The sequence below is a fragment of the Xyrauchen texanus genome, chromosome 41 (genome assembly GCF_025860055.1).
Source record: "Xyrauchen texanus isolate HMW12.3.18 chromosome 41, RBS_HiC_50CHRs, whole genome shotgun sequence".
NCBI classification, from domain to species: domain Eukaryota; kingdom Metazoa; phylum Chordata; class Actinopteri; order Cypriniformes; family Catostomidae; genus Xyrauchen; species Xyrauchen texanus.
In genome coordinates, this window is record NC_068316.1 from 18,280,697 (window position 1) to 18,302,674 (window position 21,978).

At 36.6% G+C, this 21,978-nt stretch overlaps 1 protein-coding gene across 3 annotated transcripts in view; it reads right to left on the minus strand.

Annotated features, from left to right (window-relative positions):
• Positions 1-21,978, minus strand: part of LOC127634268 (neuropilin and tolloid-like protein 1) — a 139,126-nt gene that overhangs the window by 60,804 nt on the left and 56,344 nt on the right. The window contains exon 1 of one of the 3 annotated variants that reach the window (XM_052113739.1): positions 7,312-7,519. The exons of the other annotated variants lie outside the window; for them this stretch is intronic. Coding sequence (XP_051969699.1) covers positions 7,312-7,345 — 34 coding nt within the window. The 5' untranslated portion in view covers positions 7,346-7,519. Of the gene's footprint in view, positions 1-7,311; positions 7,520-21,978 lie in introns of those variants that run through there. 3 annotated transcript variants of the gene reach the window in all.

Below are 21,978 nucleotides of genomic sequence, written 5' to 3' on the forward strand. Positions count from 1 at the left end.
TTACTATCCTCCAAGGTGCTAAATTGGTAGATCAAACTAATGAATGACTCCAATTAATCAGCCAATCCCCGGTGTGAGGCGGTACCATACCCTCTCGGCTCTGCCAGAATCATGCTCCAATGCTTTATCAGTGTTGCCTGATGGCAAATGCTACGACCTGTCACACACATCCAAGCATACACATGCGCAGACACACAGAACATGTTTTATACACATCTATTCATCTCTCTCAGTTACATGGGGTATGTTCAGAATGGCATACTACAATTCTACTTGTACTATGTTAGCATAATGTACATAGTACTATGAGAATGGAATGCCCAAATGATCTACTATATTTGCCAAAGTACAACATACAAGATTTACAGTGTGTGGGACTATATCTAACAATGCAATGCTGTTGAATTTACATTATTTTCCATTCTGATGAATGAACCAATCTCAATAACCTTTAGGAAGCAATATAAACCTTTATTTTCAAATCCTTGACACATTGTTTGATTTAAATGGTCACATGGACTAATTGTATGAACATTTTGGGATCATTTTTAAGGTTCAACATAACATAACTATCTATTGCCACTGTACTCTCAACATAACATAATAATCTATTGCCACTGTACTCGAATCATTGAACAAGACATACTTTAAAATTGCTCCTTTTGTGTTCTGCAGGAGACAAAGTCATTCAGGTTTTAGAACAATGTGTCAATTATGGAGGAATTGTCATTTTTGGATGAACTATCCCTTTTAGAAAATGTTATGAGAAATTGGATAAAAATGCTAAAATGCATAAACATAATTTCCTTTGAGAAAACTGGACACTACGCCAGTGAATGAAATATGCAATAAATTGAGGTCATGTTACAACAAAGTAGGATACTGTTTAAAATGTTTACAATTGCATACTGTTTTACATACTGTACTATTTTTAAAAAGCTTGCAGTATGCAGTATATACTGCACAATATATAGTTCAATTCTGAATGTAGACAGAGTGTCAAGTCACAGATCTGTCATATATGAAGCACACCAGGAAAGACAGCTGGGCCCTTTAACACTGGTGTACAGTTTAATCATGTGGGGCTTTCAAGTATTGCTCAAATCCAAATATTATCATAGTAGAGATTTTCTCTGAATGCTACAGGAATGAAATTAAGGTTTGAGGACAAAAGAAAGATTTATAGATGCAGGCAGTAGCACAGATTCTCTGGCTGTTGACAAAGATAATTGACAAGACACTTTGCAAGATAGGAAATAAGAAGTATGTTGGTGCTCTGCCCTAAACAGTCATTTGAAACAATATTTACTTCTGAGTTAATCATATTTTAAAGTCATGCCAAGCTCTACTAGAGTGCATCTTTGACAGATAGTTGTGGTTTGGATTGTGTGGTATTTTGTCTGTTCAGTTTCACACAGTCTTTTACTAAACTAAACTTACCTTCAACTGAAACTTAAAGGGGTAGATCTGTTCTCCCAAAACTGAACATTCTGTCATCATTTACTCCTCCATGCTCCTCTTAGAATGAGCTCAAAAATCCGAAGGCGAAGATAAACCGCATGCTTCTTGGGCACTTGAAATTGCATCAACTAGCCAATGAGACTGTCTTTGCTTGGACACCGAAAAAACCCTGTTGCAGCCCCCAAAGCACACAAACAAATGCTCTGACTTACGCCACTGGCTAGTACGGTCAACATTAACTCACAGCGCCTGAACTGGGCAAAGCATATGCAATTTTTGGAGCACCCAAGAGCCCCCCTAAACATCAGATAAATCCCACAAAGGAAAGTGGACAGGATGAAAAAGTCTAATCTTGTGTACCCCGTGCATAAAACGAGAGACAAGAGAATGCCTACCAACAGAGACTCCATTGATAAATAGACTTCATAGACATACATAGACTTTATGCATTGCTGGGGCAACCCCAGCACCAAAACCTTTTGAAAAAAATATAAAAAATACAGCAATGTACCGACAAGGTAGTGAACTGGATCTTCACCTCACACTGTGAATAAAGAAGCAAAAATATGCCACTTGAACGTACAAAGCTTCCTAGTTGATGGATCACTAGCATTCAGAATTGTATCAACCACAGTGGGGGATAACTCATCATTCAAAAATGCGTGATGTTGAGAGGCCATACACATAAATTCCACAAGTCTGGTCAGGGGCAATTGCTGCGCTGTGCCTGAGACAACATATTTGTTCTGACTGGAATATCCCAAAGCACTTTCTCCAGGAGATGGCCAAATCCATACTTGAGATGGCCAAAACGGCACCACTAACAGAAGCCGAACCCGATCCTCCCCAACTCTCTGCAAAACTGCGTGAAGCAGGCTGATCAGTGGAAAAGCGTAAAGACATATTGTCGGTCACTGATGCACCAACTCATCGATGCCCAGCGGTGCCGGGGGCAAGAGGGAAAAACCAGAGGGGACATTGTGACATTTCGCTCGAAGCAAACAGATCCACTTTCCACATTCCAGATCCTTCTCCAGATTTGTTCCATAATCTGAGGTTGTAATGTCCCCTGAGTTTGCATCAAGCCCTGTCTAGACAGGAGATCCACCCCCAAATTTAACCGGCCCAGAACATGCACGGCTAATAGAGCCAGAACATTTTCCCCTGCCCACAGGAGAACGCAGCATGTCAGACTCAGCATGGCATGAGAACACACTCCTCCCTGGTGATTGATGTAGGACACCACCATCCTGTTGTCCGGCCAGATAAGGACATGACTGCTCTGAATCTCTGGGAGGACAAACTTAACGCCAGCAGCACCGTGAACATATCTAGACAGTTTATGTGCCAATATTGCAGCTGGCCCATCCAAACCCTGCAGGCTGGATGACCCTCATATACAGTGCACAAACCCATGGAGAATGTGTCTGTCGTTATAAATTTGCAGCAACACACTTGTCCCAACGGAACACTCGACATCAGAGAACGGGTCAGTTTTCATGGTCACAGAGTTCGGTAGCACCCATGCATCATTTTGAAGAGATGGAACGCATGCATCTGTGGTTGAAGTCCCTTTGTGGAGTTCATCCAACACTGAAAAAGTCTTGCATGCAACACACCCAGGGGAATGACAGTGGAAGCTTTCAGGGAGAATGCATCCCACTCTGAACATCACTAGATACCGGTGGAATGACAGAATGTGAACTGGAGACAGATGCACCTGCATTGCCCACTAATCTAACTCCACCCCTATAAACAGAGTCTGTTGCCTTGGCAACAGGGCACTCTTGTCTAGGTTTACACACAGCCCTAGATTTCTCAAATGGCTGAGAATTACATCTCGATTTTGGGCAGCCAAAGTCTCCAAGTGGGCTAGCACCAACCAATCTTCGAGATAATTCAAAATGCGGATGCCCTGAAGCCTCAAGGGAATCAAAGCCACATCCATGCATTTTGTGAAAATGCGTGGTGCAAACCCAAGTCAGAATGGAAGGATGTCTAATTTATACGCTTTCCCTTGAAAGCGAATCTGAGAAAACACCCGTGCTTTGGCGCAATCCGCAATGGAAATAAGCGTCATTGAAATCTATTGTAATAAAACAGTCCCCCGGCTGCAAATGTGACATTATTCGCTTCTATCAGCATTCCAAATTGACATTTCATTCATTTGGAATTCAAATGTCTCAAATCAAGAATGGAAAACAAGCTACCATCATTTTTTAGGACCAGAAAATAATGGCTGTAAAAGCCATACTCTCTCTGAGAAGGGGGAATTTCCTCTATTGCTCCTTTTTCTAAGAGAGAATGAATTTCCCGAATTAAAAATGGGGCTTCCCAAACAGAAACATCTGTCGGAAACAACTCCACTGAACACCAGCGGAGTTCGCCTGAATTGAATTACATAACCATGCTTTATCGTTCGAAGTATCCAGTTTGAAATGGCCTTCAGCTGCTGCCAGGCCGACAGATGGCAGACAGAGAAATTAACGCATGGCTCTTGCCTGCATTGCGACCTGTAATCACTAGATGGTGCGCTTGGCTTACTTTTTGTGACTGCACCAAACCAGTGGTACAGAGGAGGGACACCTTCGCTCATCTAATACTGTGGCTGGTTGAAGGGAATTTTATAATATTTTTGCCTCTATTGTATTTAGGCATACATGATGAGTGCCCCGAATCAACAGCAGGGGCACTGACAGAATAATTCTTTTCCCAGGAATTTGAAAGGGGGAAAGTGCATGAACAGTGGGGGGAATGTTTATTTCAGAAAACTGGTTCAACACAATAGCCCCGGTAATCTTTATGGGGGGACAATGTGTGGCGCTTATGTTCATTCTATGTTTTGTGTACTTGTGCTCGATGAACATCAGATTCTGTAATGCCTGTCCTGAAACCCTTGGTCATGGAGACAGAGGCCGAATTCGATCAGCAAATCATAAACAGTCATTCTGAATGTATTTAAAGAGATAAACCATCTTCCCAAGCATAGAATGGGTAAGAATGTGTGGACATGGAGGGGAATTGAGAGCAAGCTGGCTTGCCCCAATGGTCCAAGAAATCTTATGGGGGATAACGTGTGGTGCTTATGTTCACTGTGTTTTGTTTACACTTATGCTTGATGAATATCGAATTCTGTTATGCATGTCTTAAGACTCTTGGTCATGGAGACAGAGGCTGAATTTGGGAAGTGTTTTTTAAATGGTTTTATAATGTTCGCTCCCCAGCAAGCTGTAGGGGAAAAGTTAACCATATTCTGGTTGTCGGACGTTCGAGGCAAGTACAACTGCAAACTCATCCCAATACTGACCAAAGGACAAACATGAGAGAAACGGATATGAATATATGGTCCAATTTCACTCACTGAATAGGGGGTCATCCTTTGTTACACCACAAGCCTGTCAGGCTCATGTGTAGAACAATTTTTATCATACATTGAGTTATATTACATGTGCCATTTATGCTCATTCACCAGCATAAATTACACGGGTAAATTAGCTTAATTGGTGTACTGAAAAAACAGGTTAGAACTAAACCGGTCCCAACATATAATGGGGGAACAACACATAGTACCCAGATAGCATGAAACACCCTTGTGAACAGAAGCATCACCTTGACCAATTCTTTCCCAGCGCGAGTCCCAGAGGAAAAACGAGGGAAATTCCAAATGGAGCCGATATTAGCTCAAAGTCATTCCTTGACGCGATGCGCTTGGTTGGAATGCAAAAACATCAGGTGGCAATCCAACAGAAAAATCCATGTCGTCACCGAAAAATCGAGCAAAGATAGCAGTGCATGTCTCTTGTCAGAACGGCCGCGTGGTCCATGAACAGGCGCAAAAAAAAAAAAACAAATGAGTTAAAAAATGTTGCATCTCTTGAAAGCATCCCGAAAGAATATTGGCACAGATGAAGCACTCACAAGTTGGTTCGCCATCACTCCGTTGGGAAATATTCTCTTATTCCAGAGTGAAAGGCAGATGCTGCTCCTCCATTGCCTTATTCATGTGCATTCCCCCCGAACGACACAGAAAAAGACAATAGGAACAAAGGGGCCAATTTGTTTCCTTACCTACAAATGTCAAATTCTCTCAGTGTTTTTAATTGCGATTAAGACGTGCAAGGTAACTCTTTCGCATGCTTGTTCATCAGAAAATGGCTGCCGATCTAGGCATCAAAGCATGTCTGACGAGACTCACACTTTCACTTCAAACTGCTCCAGCAGGGATAACTAACTGTGGTGAGAAATTACAAGCCTCGAATAGCACCGCTGTCCCATCAGACCCTTGTAATATTTGGAAAAAAATACATAAAAATTGTTCTGAAGTAAAGCTGTATAAAACGATGTGAGACGCTTCTTAAATTCCATCCTATGTTGCCACTCAAAAGGGGGATTAATAATGATCCTCGCTTCGACATGAGTCAATGGTACAACACGAGCAAGACGAGATTGTGCACTGAAGAACAGAAAATCTGAATCGATGGTGCGAAGCGAGCGCCATAATGGAGCCCATGACGTAGCTCCCAAGGGGCTTCGCTTAAGTGCTATCAGCCAATAAACTGGTGTGATTGATTAAGGGCTTCAGACCACATGACACTCAGCGAGTACTCAGCTGAAGTTCATATGAAAGGGAACCACAACATCAAAAAAACAACATCATAAAAGCAACATAACAGTTGTCCATATTTCTAAAACCAAAAGCCTTCTGCTGCCATTTAAAACTGTAGCTAAGTGATTTACTTTTACATTTTTTTGTTAACATAAAGTCGTAGAAGTATGCCAAAAATCGTGCAAATTACTTTATGCATTTTTTCTACCTGTACAATTCTTTCAAATAACTTTTCCACAGAGGAAAGAAAGTCATATGGGTTTGGAACGAAGGAAAGAAAGTCATATGGGTTTGGAACGAAGGAAAGAAAGTCATATGGGTTTGGAACGAAGGAAAGAAAATCATATGGGTTTGGAATGAAATTAGGGTACAAATAATTATTTTGGGTAAACTATTGCTATATAAAAAAAAAAGACCCATTCCATCATTCCAATAAATAGATAAATAAATATAAAAAAATAAACAAACATATAAAACTACATAAATAAATAATATACCATATTTTAAATTAAACTGAAACCACACTAAAACTAAGTTACATTTCCATGAATCATCACTTAACATGGGTGGGACAGATGGGATATGTCGCTATCACTTTTTGCTTTTGCCAGTTTTGTACCCACCGTAAGGTAAGTGTATAATGCGTAAGAAACATCTCCAGTTCTTGAGCAGGAGTTTGTTATTTTTTATTCTATATTGAGTGCACGTTACGGCTGTTATTAGTGGCGTATAATGACAGCGATGTTGTCTTCAGCGCACAACTTGCACTCTTTCACAGTTAAATTGCAAAACAAAATGCAAACAGATGTGTCCCGGCTCAAGATATTCATCCATTGACATATATACAGATGCAATCTTAATAAAAATGTACTGTATATAAGGGTGAATAAGAATCCGGGTCTCCTTGTACTAGAGGCTATAACTTTACCATGAGACCAATCAGTGAGACAGTTCTAGCAAAAGCTAACTGATTCATGTATTTTTATCCTAATAAAAACACAGTGCTGATAGTGTTTGATGTATGAACCCAGTCATCATATTAATTAGGTGAAATATTTATTGGACTGCTTGATTTGGTCATGAAGAATGACTATTTATCAAAACAGTAAAATATTATTTGACATTATCTGCCCAAAATCAAAATAATATTCATACATTTTGCCATTTGTGACTAAATGTTTCAGAATTGGTTTTCAGCACATAAAAACAGCATGCAGCAGAACTGGGTACAAGCTCGGCTTTACCTCTCACTGGGGTGTAAACAGAGGGAGTCCTCATCGGAGGAAAATAGGTGTCCTCCCTGTCACCGACCAGGCCGTCAATTCAGCAGCAGAAGTGCTTGAGTGCCACTGTTTAGCATTCCTATTTCCTGAAGTGTAACTGAGGACACATATTATTCCTGATACCAATCGATGCTGTCCAACTTTCACTATGATAGGCAATTGTTCTGAGTGAAACTCTGATGGGACAGTTGTTCACATGCTGATGTTTTGTTTAAATAAATGCTTTCCAATAACCACAATAAACACTGCTCACATTCAGCTATTCTTGCAATAAATCAACACTGCAGTAGAGCTCTTTCATTATGGTAACCATGCATATTAGAGGTCTGGGATAGAGCTGAGTCTCTAATGTGATTTTGGAAAGAGGTAATTAGAGCATCCGATTGCATTTTGAGGCTGGATTTCTTTGTACTCCACAGAGAGTTTTCATTTTCAAATTTAATGTCTTTAAATTTTGCAACATGCTTTTTAGATTGAGGCTATGTATGTAAACATATTTGCATTTCCAAAAATCCATTGTGTTTTGACAAGGATTTTCTGAATAAAAATAATAATAATAATTAAAAAAAAAACACTTTCTAAAATATAAAAGACTGACATGGCAATTATCCCAATTCTGTCATTATTGACTCATCCTCATGTTGTTCCAAACCTGTACGCTTCTCTCTTTTTTCTGTGCAACACAGAAGTAGACATTTTAGAAAGTATTTTATGCAATGAACTTAAAAAAATTATTAACTGTTTGACCTTTTAAGGACTTGACAGCCTCTGGTCAAATCAACTGTCATTGTATGGCATGAGTGGAACATCCATTCTTAACATTTTAATGAGTAGTGTCAAATTCCTCTGCAGTGCCCCCTGGAGTGAGTTATTTTTGTACGTGACACTGCATAGCTGGTAGAGGGGGGCAGAGTGTAGATGAGTATTTAAAAAAAAAAAATAATAATTGATTTCTTGTCAAAAAACTGTATATAATATTGTAAACGTGAACAAATTGGTTTTGTCTGCTGTACTGTATTTGTATTTTATTTTTATTTTTATATAGCTGTAAAAAAAAAAAAAATTATATCAGCAGTCTGATATAATTTGCTGTTTGACTTCTCGGATATTGCGTGTGTATGTGTGTGTACAGGTTTGGGTGGATTACGAGAAAAAATTTAATGTTACAAACTGGTCATTACAAGGGTATTATGCTATAAATGTGGTTTCTGAGGACATTTCTAGCGTCCCCATAAATCAAATAGCTTAAAAACATACTAAACAATGTTTTTTTGAAAATGTAAAAATGCAGGGATCGGGTTAAGGTATAGAATCTATAGTTCGTACAGTATAAAAATCATTATGTCTATGGAGAGTCCTCAAAAGGATAGCCACACCAACATACGCTTGTGTGTGTGTGTGTGTGTGTGACACAAACACTAATGTAAACAGTCTTGGCTGCATGCATCGGATAACCACGCTTGTTCAGAAAGTTTTCACTGTGAGGATACGAGTTTTAAACTATTATTGTGGTGCTTTTGTGATAGTTTGGCTGTATGTTTCAGAAAACAAATGTATTATATGCCTGAAAAGTCTGTTTGAGCTGCTGTTTGTGTGAATGAAACCCACATCTGCACCTAATCAGCAGACTTGGCTGCTTGCATGAGAACATCATGTTGGATGTATGAATATAAAATATACTTATTCTGTGGTTTAAAAGACTGTATGAGTAACTGTTTTAGGGATATAAATCACAGACTCTTGACTAACGTAGCCTGTGTTGGCGCAAAAGCAGATTTGAATCTGGAAGCTTGTAACGAAATTGGCTGTTGCAGAAACACTTATGTGTGACGCTACTCTGCAGGGCCCAGTTATTAACCGTTTCCCATATGTGTGATGCTATATATGAAAGGGTTAATATATGCTACATTTTGGTTTTGTCCACTGAAAAATAACATGGGTTTTTGAACAACATGAGTGTAAGTACACTTCTGTGCTGATGTCAGACTCTCTATTGCAGATTGATTTGTGGTATTTAAAATGGACTTTATTAAATTAGTGTTTGTGATACAGGTTTTACGCTGCTCTGGATGAGTGTCGTGCTTGGCTCTGTTAAACAGAAGACTTTCTTTGAGAGTTTGTCTCCAGAGCGTTAAGACAGAAAGGACACTGACTGATTTACTTTACTCCAGACTACTGCTGAGCTGACGTGCATTTACATCAGAGTCAGTGGATCTTTGCTTAGAAGGCAAATGTTCTTAGAGCTCAGCATGAGAAAATCAGGATCTTATGTTCATCAATTTTCCTCAGTAGCAATTAATGGGCAAATATTTTAGCTGAAGTGTTCATCTTTTTCTGAGGGTTTCAACTATATTTTGTTGGGAAACTTGTTTGAAAATAATATGTATATTTTGAGATTACATACTTCACATTTAAAGCAGAGAAAAATAAGGAACGGGTACCACTGAACTAGGGCTGCACCTAACAATTATTTTGATAATCAATTAATCTTCGATTATTTCTTCAATTATTTAGATATAATTAAAAACATAAACAATTAAGGGCATAACAATTCACTTTTCTCATGATTTGGTTCAAATCACAATTCACTGAACTGACGATTCAACAATCTCACAATAGTTTAAACAAACCCTGAATCACGGAAAGTTGACTTTGAATAAAGTATTATAATTTTTTTTTATTAGAAAACATATGCAAAACAGTTCCTACCTTTACTTATAACAAAAAGTACTGTACATTTGAAGTGCAAAATTATTCATCAGGGATTAGGACTGGGTGATGTGACGATGTAATCGGATATTGACAATGTCTTACAATTGCGAACAGATGATGATCGACATTATCGGGAAATGGCAAAACCATGGATCTAGGAAGTCGCCAACTATATTAAACAGTGGCCAGAGTGTGAAAAAGCACCCGCCACCTGCAAAATGTGACGAGGCTGAATCCAGTTCGCAAGATCCTTGTCCAAATGTATTTCATGCGTGGGTCATTTTGCTTATCTACCCGCAACAGGCAGGTGACCTTTAAGACATCTCACAGTGACACATAACAAGAAATGCTGTTAGTCACAAACACATATGCTTGAAGAAACACACTTCATTATATTTTTAAGAACAGTCAAAAGAAATCCTTGCAATGCCTTGAAAACAATGCTTGTGCCTGATTTGCTGTTTGTTCAGAAGCGTGCTGCAAAAGCCTGTGATGTGGAACACATGCATGTGAAGAGTTTTAACTTTTTTTTTTCTCTGTTTCATTCAACTGAAAACTGACTGAGAATGCTGCAAGTTATCTCTGATTATATCAGGAGGTACTGTGAGTTTAATACACTTTATTTTTCGTGTTTGAATAAATGAATAGCATTTTAACATTTTAAATTCAAAGGCATGCAGCATGAGCCTGTCATGTGGAACAAGCACAGGTAAAGAGTTTTCACTCTTTTTTTTCTCTGTTTCATTCATCTGAAAACTGTTTGCAAGAATAAGGTTGTATATGAGAATGCTGCAAATTATCTCTGATCATCACAGGACGGGTGGTGCTGTGAGTTTAGTTTACTTTATTTCCACACGGGTAACATGTATTGTGAACACAACTCTGCAGGTTCAGTAATATGTATCTTTGTATAAAATAAAACAAAGACGAAAGTGATTAAATCATAAAGTACTGCAAGACACGTTTACCTTGAACCTAAAATTTCATTTTCTTTTCTTTTCTTTAGGCAGCATTAACTTTAATAACAAAACGCAATACAAACACAAATTCGATAAGAACACATTTGGCAGCATTAGTTTGGGAACACAAGGGAATTTATTAGGCTTATTTATTTTGATTATTATTGTCTTTACATTTATAATTGTCTTTAGTACATATATTAGTAATAATTAGGCTATAAGTAATTTTCCATCTGGTGTGCTGACGGATGCTTGCGTGATGGCAAATGGAATTGTTGGAGATGGCAAATGTTTGGATTTGGGAAGGTGGTTAAATAAGATTTTTTTTTTATCACTTCGTTATTTTATTTCTTTTTTTGTTTAGTTTAAAGTGCAATTTGAATTTATAAATGTCTTTTGTTTATGTTTTTCATGTTTCAATGACTGAATTACATTTTAAACCAAAATCAATAAAGCAAAAAAAAAAAAAAATCACCAGCCCTTGGCAGGGGGGTTGACAATATAATCAGATATCGCAATATTTTTAAAGACAGTTATTACTAAAATATTTTTAACATATCTCCCAGCCCTATCAGGGATAGTGTGGGACTGAAAGCTCAGCCCAGCACAGGGCATTGGTGACACCAGTATAGAAATATTAATAATTCTACTTTTATATAATTAAATAATTCTACTTGAAAATGAATAATTATGTTTTACATATGCTTGAACACTGTCACTAACTACATTAAATATTTGAATTAATGTTATGCTTTTTAAAATAGCATTGTCACTGATTACATATTTTTAAAATACAATTTTCTAGCATATATTCATATATAACAAATATATATATACTGTGTATATATATATATATATATATATATATATATATATATATATATATATATATATGACAGTGTATGCTTATTCAGTAAAATTATGTAGCATAGACAATATTTTTACATACTCATGAAATCCATTTGCCGTTGTCAGGACCATCAAATATTTACCCATAGAATTATTAAACATTATATTCAACATTTTATATAGTAATGTAAGACAGTAAAATCATCTGTAAACTTACATTTTCTCTTGCACTTTCAATACAGGCACTGGCAAGTTGCATCTTTTTCCTGGCGCTCCCTATATTATATGCGCTTGAAGAGAGAGACTTTGACCTCCGAGATAGTGATTTTATATTCATTAAAGCTGCACAATTGATTACATTGAAACTGAAATCACATTATGATTTTGCATGATTACTTAAGCTCAAAGCACAGTTTAATCAAAATGAATGTGCTCCCTTTCTCTGTTGCCATTTGTTTGATTGACTTGAATTAGGGCTGGGTTATTAATATAATTTTAATTTCAATTACGATTTTGGCTTCCAATGATTATGAAACCAAGATTATCGAGACAAAACGATTATTGTGCTATACTCAATTTTTCAACAAAACATCCTGGCATTATATCTTTAAAGCATCCTTTATTAAAGTTCAAATAGTAAGGAAGCGGGTTATGAAAATAAACTCCAAAACTGGCATTTCTCTATGCGGTCAGCGGCGCGTCTATAAGTTGCGTGAAGTGACCGGGGAAGAGATTGAATCTTCTCCCGGCTGAGGCAGACTCTGGTGCGGGGACGCTCATCACTCGCGAACGTTTGCTGCAGCTAGATTATAACATGATGGCTCGCAATGTAGTAAATCATAATATATGTGTCACGTTCACTGTGTGTATCTTATGATGAAAATCGGCAATATGCAGCTCTATTAAGAAGAGAAAGTGAACATAAAAGTGAGAGAGTCTTTTTACACTGGAACAAAATACGTTTTTGATTAGTATTTTTTGGCTTGTTTTCCAAACGAATGTACATTTACGTTAGGAGCTATACTGCAGAAGAAATTTTTTTTTGTGGAAAATGTTGAATACAAAATTTAATCAGGGCACAACATTAACGCTTGTCCGGGACAAGTGGATTTTTGAAGGGGCAAGTGAATTTTACTTGATTGACTGGACAAATAAACGGATATATTTGTGATAGCCTAGGCCTGTGTCACTTATTAGAAAGTTAATATTCTTGTTCTGCTATTAATTGTAATCTAGAGTATGTATGCTGATGGGCATCTGTGTGTGTGTGCTGAACATGCGCATGTGTTCCGAGAATGCTCGCGCTAATGTGCACCTGATCGGCCAAATACATTTCGAAATTCTGCCAAAATGCCCGTCTTTGTGAGGTGTTCATCTAAACAGAGAGTGAAGTCTAAAGTGAATGTAAATAGGGGAGAAAAAAAGAGTAACAACTCTTGACTAGGTAACTTCAGTAGCTTTAAAACGTATTAATGTGTTATAATCATACAGGAAAGACCAGTAGTAATTTTATGTTGCATTTCATTCTGAATACTTTATAGCCTACTGCTGTACATTGTTTTAAAGCTGTTTAAAAAAAGCACTGAATTTGTATATTTCTTCTATTATTTTTAATCTATTTCTATTCATTGCTGTTTTTTTTATTGTTTTATTATTATTAACTGTTTACTAGTCTTGAATAATTACTTAAAAAATTTAAAACATTCTTCCATAATTAACATATTAGTTAATTTTATTATTTGTTGTTGCTTTTAAGCTTAAATTGAGAATAGTCAAATTTCACAACAGACCACTGAAATTTTGCTATTGTGATAATGTATAGTCTTTATTGTACATGGTAGATCTTACTGCAGTAACATGATTGAAAAGTAGAAGTGTGAGCACCCCAGCTGTTAATGATGGCGATGGAGGCTTTCCTTTATTTGACAACCATATGTGACAAAATAATTATCATATGACAATAGACTCCTCCCCTACCCAGTGCAGTTTACATTTCAAGTTCAAGGAAGTACGTTTTTTAAAAGTTGAATAAATGCATGATGTTTCCAAAGTCAATGAGTAATTGTGTTAAATAATTGTGATCTTAATATTGACCAAAATAATCATGATTATGATTTTTGCCATAATCAAGCTTGCAGTTTTGCAGAGACTCCCTTGTGGTAAAGACAAACAGCTTTGCAAAATTGAAATATGCACCTGATTTTGAATTAATTATATTTAAACTTTATAAAACAGTATAAAACAACATAAAATAAAATAATAGTAAAATGGAAGTTATGTGCTGGAGAGAAACAACTCTTAAGTGCACTAAACAGCTTAAGCACTCTTTCAACACACCTGATGCATCAACCTTAAGATCTTCTTTAAAGTGTTTATAATGTGCTCCTGTGTGCTGGATAAGTTGGGTCACGTTTTTCCACTAAAAACTGTATCTATAATTTTACAAGAGTTACAAACACATTTTTCATTACCGTAAAGTGACGTCACCGATGGAGCCTCGCTGTGCATTCCACACATAAACAAGTAATCAATAATGTAATTTGTTGTTGAATACTTTTATGATCGATTATTCTCGATTTTATCAATTAGTGGTTGCAGCAATACACTGAACAATTTTAGCCTGTTTTTTGCTAAATACTTTTAGTTAAACATTAAACACTTTAGTGACCAAGTATGAGTCAGATTATTTGTCCTCATCTAGTATGTCTGGTGTTGTTAAGACTCTTTACAGACTGCTGATGAATTGTAAATGAACAACAAACTCTTGTTCTGCTCAGCAATCCTGATATAGCATATTCTTTAGCAGAGTCTACAGTCTTGAAACACTTTCTACAGAGCCATTGGTTTCTGACTCAGCCTCTCCTTAATTTTCCAAATTCAGTCGCCCTTGACTGCCAAAATGTCAAGGCCAAATTAGATAAATCACATCTGAATATTCCTAGAATTAGGCCACTGCTTGCTGTAATGCTCTTCATCCTTTGTTTGAGAGACAGGGACTACATATTCAAGAGTTACATGAGAACAGGGCTGGATTGTGGCCCTGCGAGGCCCTTGGACACACGTCTTGCCCCCCCCCCGATAGTCCCAGTCCATAATTCAGCCCTGGTTGTGAATAATTGGGAAAACAGTGGAAAAACTATTTTGCCTTTAAAAACTTCCTGATTTAAATGCCATGAATTGGCATTTTTTAAATTAGCACCACAGAATCAGACAAACCAGACCACATTGCTGGTGAAATCTGGTGATTGCTTATAAGAAAAATAAGGGCATTTCCCATTACTCTATGTCCACTCTTCAACTCAAATCAAAACATTTAATCTCGGACAATTTAGCAAGTCAGTTTGTCTGAATTGAGTTTGCAGAATGCTGTGGGTAAATGTGTAGCAAACTGTTACTGATAAGATCACCTCATGCAATGAATGAATTAACTGCTGTCTTTAATTTGTGCACGGTGTGCTGGAGATACTAATGCATATTTCGAAGGTCTCACCGGATGCATTAACCTGTACAAATAAGTCCATCTCAATTAGACAAAAATATCACCATTCGAGCATGACAAATTATAAACTTCATTGAGAGACTCTCTTGACACATCCCCAGAAATTTTTCAATCTGAAAAAAAAAAGCAGTAACAAGCTCTGCTGTGAATTGCTAAGAATTAAGACTCATTGCTCAAAGACACTTTCTTTTTAGACACTATCAGTAAAACACAAACAGCCTAATTTTGCTTCAATAAACCTACTGTCAAAATAAATAAAGTGTTTCACTATAAAACACCATATTTTAAATCTGCTTCAAAACACAATTACACGCTACACTCGCCCATCTCTAAACCAAATGTCAGCTTATGTTTCTCTTTTCAAACAATTTGATGAGGCTCAATAAATAGTTTAATGGACCGTTACCAGGTGGTGTTGTGCTGTTCATCATTAAATAATGGAATATCAAAGCTCTTAAATACAACCTCCCATTACCTACGTATACGTTTTTTTGTTTTGTTTTGCTGTTGTGGCAAAGTTTTTGTTTCCTGTATTCAGGGGTAGGGCCAATCTGCCATTGCTTATTGATTTTTGCTTACAATATATTTTGCTATATATTTTTGCTTACATGTTAACGTTTGAAATGTAAGTGATGAGACAGAAAGACAATAATCAACACAACTTTATATTTTGTAATCCTTGCTGACTGTATAAGACAAACATAAAGCATTGTGCTATCTAATTTAAGAGCAAATCTGTTGATTGGCATGATTATTTTTAATGAATCAGTCAGAAAGACTTTCTTAATCAGTAGGCATTGGTCTGAACCCAAAATATCTACTTGTTATCCTTGATGACTGTATGCAAAAATGAAAATGTATCATTAACATTTTTGCACATTAGTTTCTCCTGACGGATCCCCCAGTGTGAGTTCTTTAATGCGCGCTGTAATTAAAAAAAATCTTATCTTACACCTCACATCAGATGCACTGGAGAACAGATTATAGCACAGCTGGTACACTGAAGGTCAGATTATATATGAACAAACATAAAATGTGTTTTTTAGATGTTTATAATGACTGATTATGATATATAAGATGTGATCGTGAAAGCGCTTGTTGGAAGTGCTCACCACTATATTTTTTACATTACAATGCAGCATGGGATTCTGATTTTGTCATAGCATAGAAGCATAGAAGGTTCTAAAAACCTAGCCCTTCCACTTTCCCAGCACCAGAAGTGTTTAGAATGTGTGACAGACGAAATGGAAGAAGGTTCGAATGACTAACTAGTTTGTATATTCTTTGTTGACGTTAACACAGTCAGCTCTGACTGTAACTACTTAAAATTTCAAAATGTAATTTTTTTTTTATGTTTTTAAAATAAAAAAATAAAGATATTGTGACATTGGTTCATTATGACAACCACTTCAGTCCCACTTGTGCTGGTAAACAGCAGCACGAATGCAGATTGCACAAGGTTGATCATCCGCATTTGAGCCCAGCCTAGTGCAATTGCACCGGTTTGATCGTACATGAGAACGGGTTAAAACTGATTGACGAATCAGTCTGAATCAGGTGTAATTGGTCTGAATCATGGATTGAATCAGTCAGACTCCTCACTAACCAGCAGGATATTGTGTCCAACTCAAAATGACCTGGGAAACGTCCCTATGCTATGTGTACATTTACAAAAGCAATGTTGAAGAAATAAAATTGTTAGGGTAGTAAAACAATAGTAAAATATATCAGCAATAAAGTGTTTATGAGTATTTCCATACACAGAAATGTATATACATATATATACAGTATATGTTTGGGTGTTAATAGGAATTCTGGATTTCTTAACATTCCGGACCTAAAGTGCAAATTGTCTCACTTAAATGTACTTCTTTCTCTAGTCGCTTAAGAGTGTGAATACTCCAAAACTTCCCAGCCCTTGCTATCCATTAAATATATCTCACAACAGAGAAATATCTTTCTATAGGAACAAAATAATCCACTATTTAGAGAGAGAAGAGGAGTCCTGTTCTCACAGTCTTTCTAGACAGTGTTGATCAAAACTTCAGTTCTCAGGCTTGGTGCAGGTTTTCTCCTCTGTAAAGTTTGTCTAGGATCAAAAGAATGGCTTTCACACACTCCCCTATCCAACTGTGGACCGCAGACAGATTTATCAATAAACTCAGCTTCAACTGACGTCAAGAGCAGGATTTATGGCTCAGCACGGCCAAAGCAAAGAATGGAGGATGAGTCAATTGTATTCTGGACACACTATGAAAAACACTGCCCTCAGTGTACTTTTTCATTTAGAGCGAAAGCACTTGTAATGGGATTTTGAGAGAAGCATAGCATGTGAATGGCATGGAGTGATTTGTATTATTCGCAAATATTCGCATTTGTGCGATCACTAAACTCCAACGCTCATGTTCAAAAGTCATCACAGCAACGTTGGAACAGAGCTGTATTAAATGAGAAAGAAATGAAAAATTATTTCTTATTAAACATTTGTGTTTATTTTTTTGCATTACGTACACAAAAAAAATACCTTGCCATATTGACATACAACATAATATTTAATGGCGCAAATAACAACTGAACAAACAATGCCTTGTTGTAGGCTATTTAAAATAATAATAGACTTGTTATCTTTGCCCTATTTTGAAGGGATTATTTTATACCAATACCAGAGCATCTCGTTGATTTTAATCCTGTGCTAACCATTCAAGTAATTTTTCCAGACTTTTTGTGTTTTTTTGTTTTTTACCTATCAAACGCTCTGTAAAAATAACCCTGTTATTCTTATCCCATTCGAATTGACATGTTGGTAAAAAGCCAGTGAATCTGCACTGTTCAGCCTTTGAAACCTTTATCTCATTGTTTCTCAAAGTTCACCAAGTGTCTGAAGTGGATGTTGGTCATTACGACACCAGAAAATGTAAGACACACTTCAAAACTTCATCTATCGCTGGCTGTTGCATTTGGACTGATGCATGAGAAACAAGCAAGCATGATTTCTTTTGATTAGGACAATTAGAAAAGCACACAAGTAGTAATTTTGTGACTTGAGCAGAGGGAATGGGAAAAATTGTGTTGAGCCTGAGAGCAGCGTTTCGCACCATATTTTCCGGAGGGACAGATAAAATTACATAATGTGCAAAGATTATCTATATTTTTAACTCAAAAGTGTACTGCACGATTACTGGCATGCTAATGTAACCAGTTCTGTTGTATTTTGCCAGATATTCCAGTCAGTTTCTTTTAATAATCCCAGATACAGCATATGCACATGTTTAATACTTCATAATTAATCAGCACTGCTAAACAGCAAACATTTTCTGATGGGTTAGTTATGTGTGACAACAGTGTGTAAATGCAGTTGACACTCTCATCTATGTGATTTATAAAGACATCACTTATCCCGTGTGAATCGACTGTAAACCTTGCAGCCATCCGCGGTAGCCTAATATAATTATTTTACTTTACAGACATATGTCTGGGAAACTAATCTGTGTTTTCAACTGCATTCTGGTAGGAGCAGAAAGTGAGCAGCCAGAGTGGGGCAGTCTTGTGAAACGCACTCCTTGTTCGTTCCAGTGAAATTCTCATCATTCTGCTCCTCGCTCCGCTGACATGCTCTGGAGGGAAGCATTATTGACTTCCCCACTGAAAAAAACGGCAAGAGTATATCACAAATGTGTTATATATCATTTATTTTATTCCTGTTGACCGTAAACTTAACATTAATATTTGTTATCTACAGAGAATGAACAATGATTAAATAAAAGAACTTTAACCACATAGTATGCAAGAAATTCCACAAGAAATAAAACCATGCTTAACCAATGAATGCACATTGAAAACAAGTTTTGTTTAAGTTAACATCTTAATTATAACATTTATTCAAGTCAACCTAACTAACTACACAAGGTTGCACCAGTAAAATTAATTTTTAATGGTTTGATCAATTAGAAATGGCACCAAATGTGCTTAAGCGATTTTAGCCTTTCTGGAACTTCCACCAGACCAGCCTTTGAATTAGCTACACCTCCATTTTTCAAAACTCTGACCCACGAACATCTTTTACCCCACTGTTTACCAAGCCTAGTGTGCTATTTAATGGCACCTCAGTGATATCTGACAGGTAATAAGGATGATTTTCTCCATATCATATCTTTTCTCAACTTTCTGAAGTAGCTCGACATGACCACATCTAGTCACCAATGGTTGCTGTCATTGATCATGTAACTTTGTCGCTAAAAATTGCTGCACGTGTGAACAAATATTTAGCCTTCCCATTGTTGATGTACAACAGCACACTTTATACTAAGATTGTAATGTCTTTTGATATAAAATTTTAAAATTTTGTATATTTGCCTTTGTTTGGTGTTGTCACTGTTGCTCTGCCCTATATGAATGCCCTGAGTTTTATTGTTTTCTGGCTTTATTGCAATAATTTATAACACTCTGTGTAAATCATAACACTGGCTTGTTAAGTTGCCAAGTAACACCAGCTGTATTGTGTTGGTTACTCTGGTTACACGTTTCTTTTATGGGGTTTTGTCTGACTCATCTGACCTGTTCTAGAGGTCTGTGGCATAACAGAACCAGTTAATAGATTTTCAAATGTTTACCGATATAGCTGATGGAAATGCAAATTATCGATAAAATTTTGCTTAAGTGTCGATATAATATTTTTCTGTTTAACTCTATTGCATAAACTCTATGTCGATACTTCAAATGTAGTGAAAAACTGGTTTGGAAACACTGTTGAGAAAAAATACATAACGCAAATTTACCCCAATTGTTAGCCTGTGTTAATTATGCCGACAAGGTATACATCCTTGAAAGCCAAGGTAATGTACATGAAGCATTACTCACACTGTTATGGATTGGTCTTAACAGCATACCTGCACAGATCCGATGCTGCAAACACATCTGCGTCATGACACTTCCAGGAGTGCCAACACATCTCTTATGTATCATGCACCTGTCATTGACAAGTGCACAGAGAACAAATGAATAGCCACTCTTTGCGATTAATTTAATCGTAGTAGCCATCCGTTTATTTATTAAAGTTTCTTTTCCACACCATTCAAAATAGTAGTCAGCAGTCATGACCCACAATACAAAAGAAAAACAAAAAATCATATAATGTCTGTGCACAAAGATGTTTTAAATGATATTAAAATGATATGAATATAAATGTAAAACAAATACACAATACTAGGTGAAATGCTTCAGTGTGCTTTTTGGAACACTAACATATTGCCCAATTATATAAAATTATTGTTTAGCTTACTTTTGAAAAAAATACCGGCAACATTCCCATTAAATAAGTAGTACATTAAATAAATTACCAAACGAATAAAGCATAAAATTAAAAAATTTAATTACCAAATGAAAAAATAATATTGGTAGGTCTATACAATTGCCTTTTCTTTATAGAAATTTAAATTCCCTTACCCTGTTCTTTAGGGGAAAAAAGTGAGCTGAATGACATTCTCAGAATGTTCTACACTTTTGTCAAGACTGTATACTATCAGAACTATTTGTCCAATGCTGAGTTTACTTTCAGAAAACAAGATTTTGAACATTTTAAAACTTTTAAATATTTTAACTTTACCTCAGATTGCATTTGCTGAGCTTCTTCAGAAAATGTAAATTGCATTATGACTGTATTTTTTTTTTTTAGATCAAGTTCAAGTTCAGTTGGTCATTAAAAGTTGCTGGACAAATTTATGAGACATAATGCAGTTGTGATGGCACTGCTTTACATTAGATGATTATTCAAAATAGCCTATAGAATATCAGGAATGTATCAAACATACACCCTGATATTAGTCCGCATCATTTTTCTTTACTAGCTGTGCACACAGCATATACACATCGATGGATGGTCTTTAAACTAAGACTGAAAGAATTTCCCACTACTTGTGCAGTTTTCCAGCTTGAACAGGGCCATGACGATTCGCTTTTGCAGTAACCTGCAATAGGCGGCTGTGGCTCAGGTGATATGGTGGGTTGTCCACTAATCGCAGGGTATGCGGTTCAATTCCCGGCCCACATGAGTCCACATGCTGAAGTGTCCTTGGGCAAGACACTGAACACCAAGTTGTTCCCAATGGCAGGCTAGAACCTTGCATGGCAGCTCTGCTGTCATTGGTGTGTGAATGGGTGAATGAGATGCAGTGTAAAATGCTTTGAATACTGCTAAAGTTAAAAAGGCGCTATATAAGTGCAGATCATTTACCATTTAGGCGTAACATCAGGACCAATATTAGAGTCCTATCAGAAGGGCAACTGCTCCCATTTGATTGCAATTCCTCATTTTCTGATTGCATTTATTTGTGAAATTAAAATGACAGTAAGCTGGCTAATTTCAAAGAATTGTCTCAATACTCTCCACATTTTACAAAATATTAGGTATATCTGTCAACACAATTAGCAATATACACACATCTCTGTATGGAAATGGCTTATGGGCAGATTTCTTTAGCGATAAACCAAAAATTATGTGACAGTGTTTTTTTAAGCATGACCTCATCATGCACACCATTTTTATCGATACAAGGCTATTTGAATGGAAACAGGCAGAATACGGCAAATTTCAAAAAAATTTTTTTTACACAT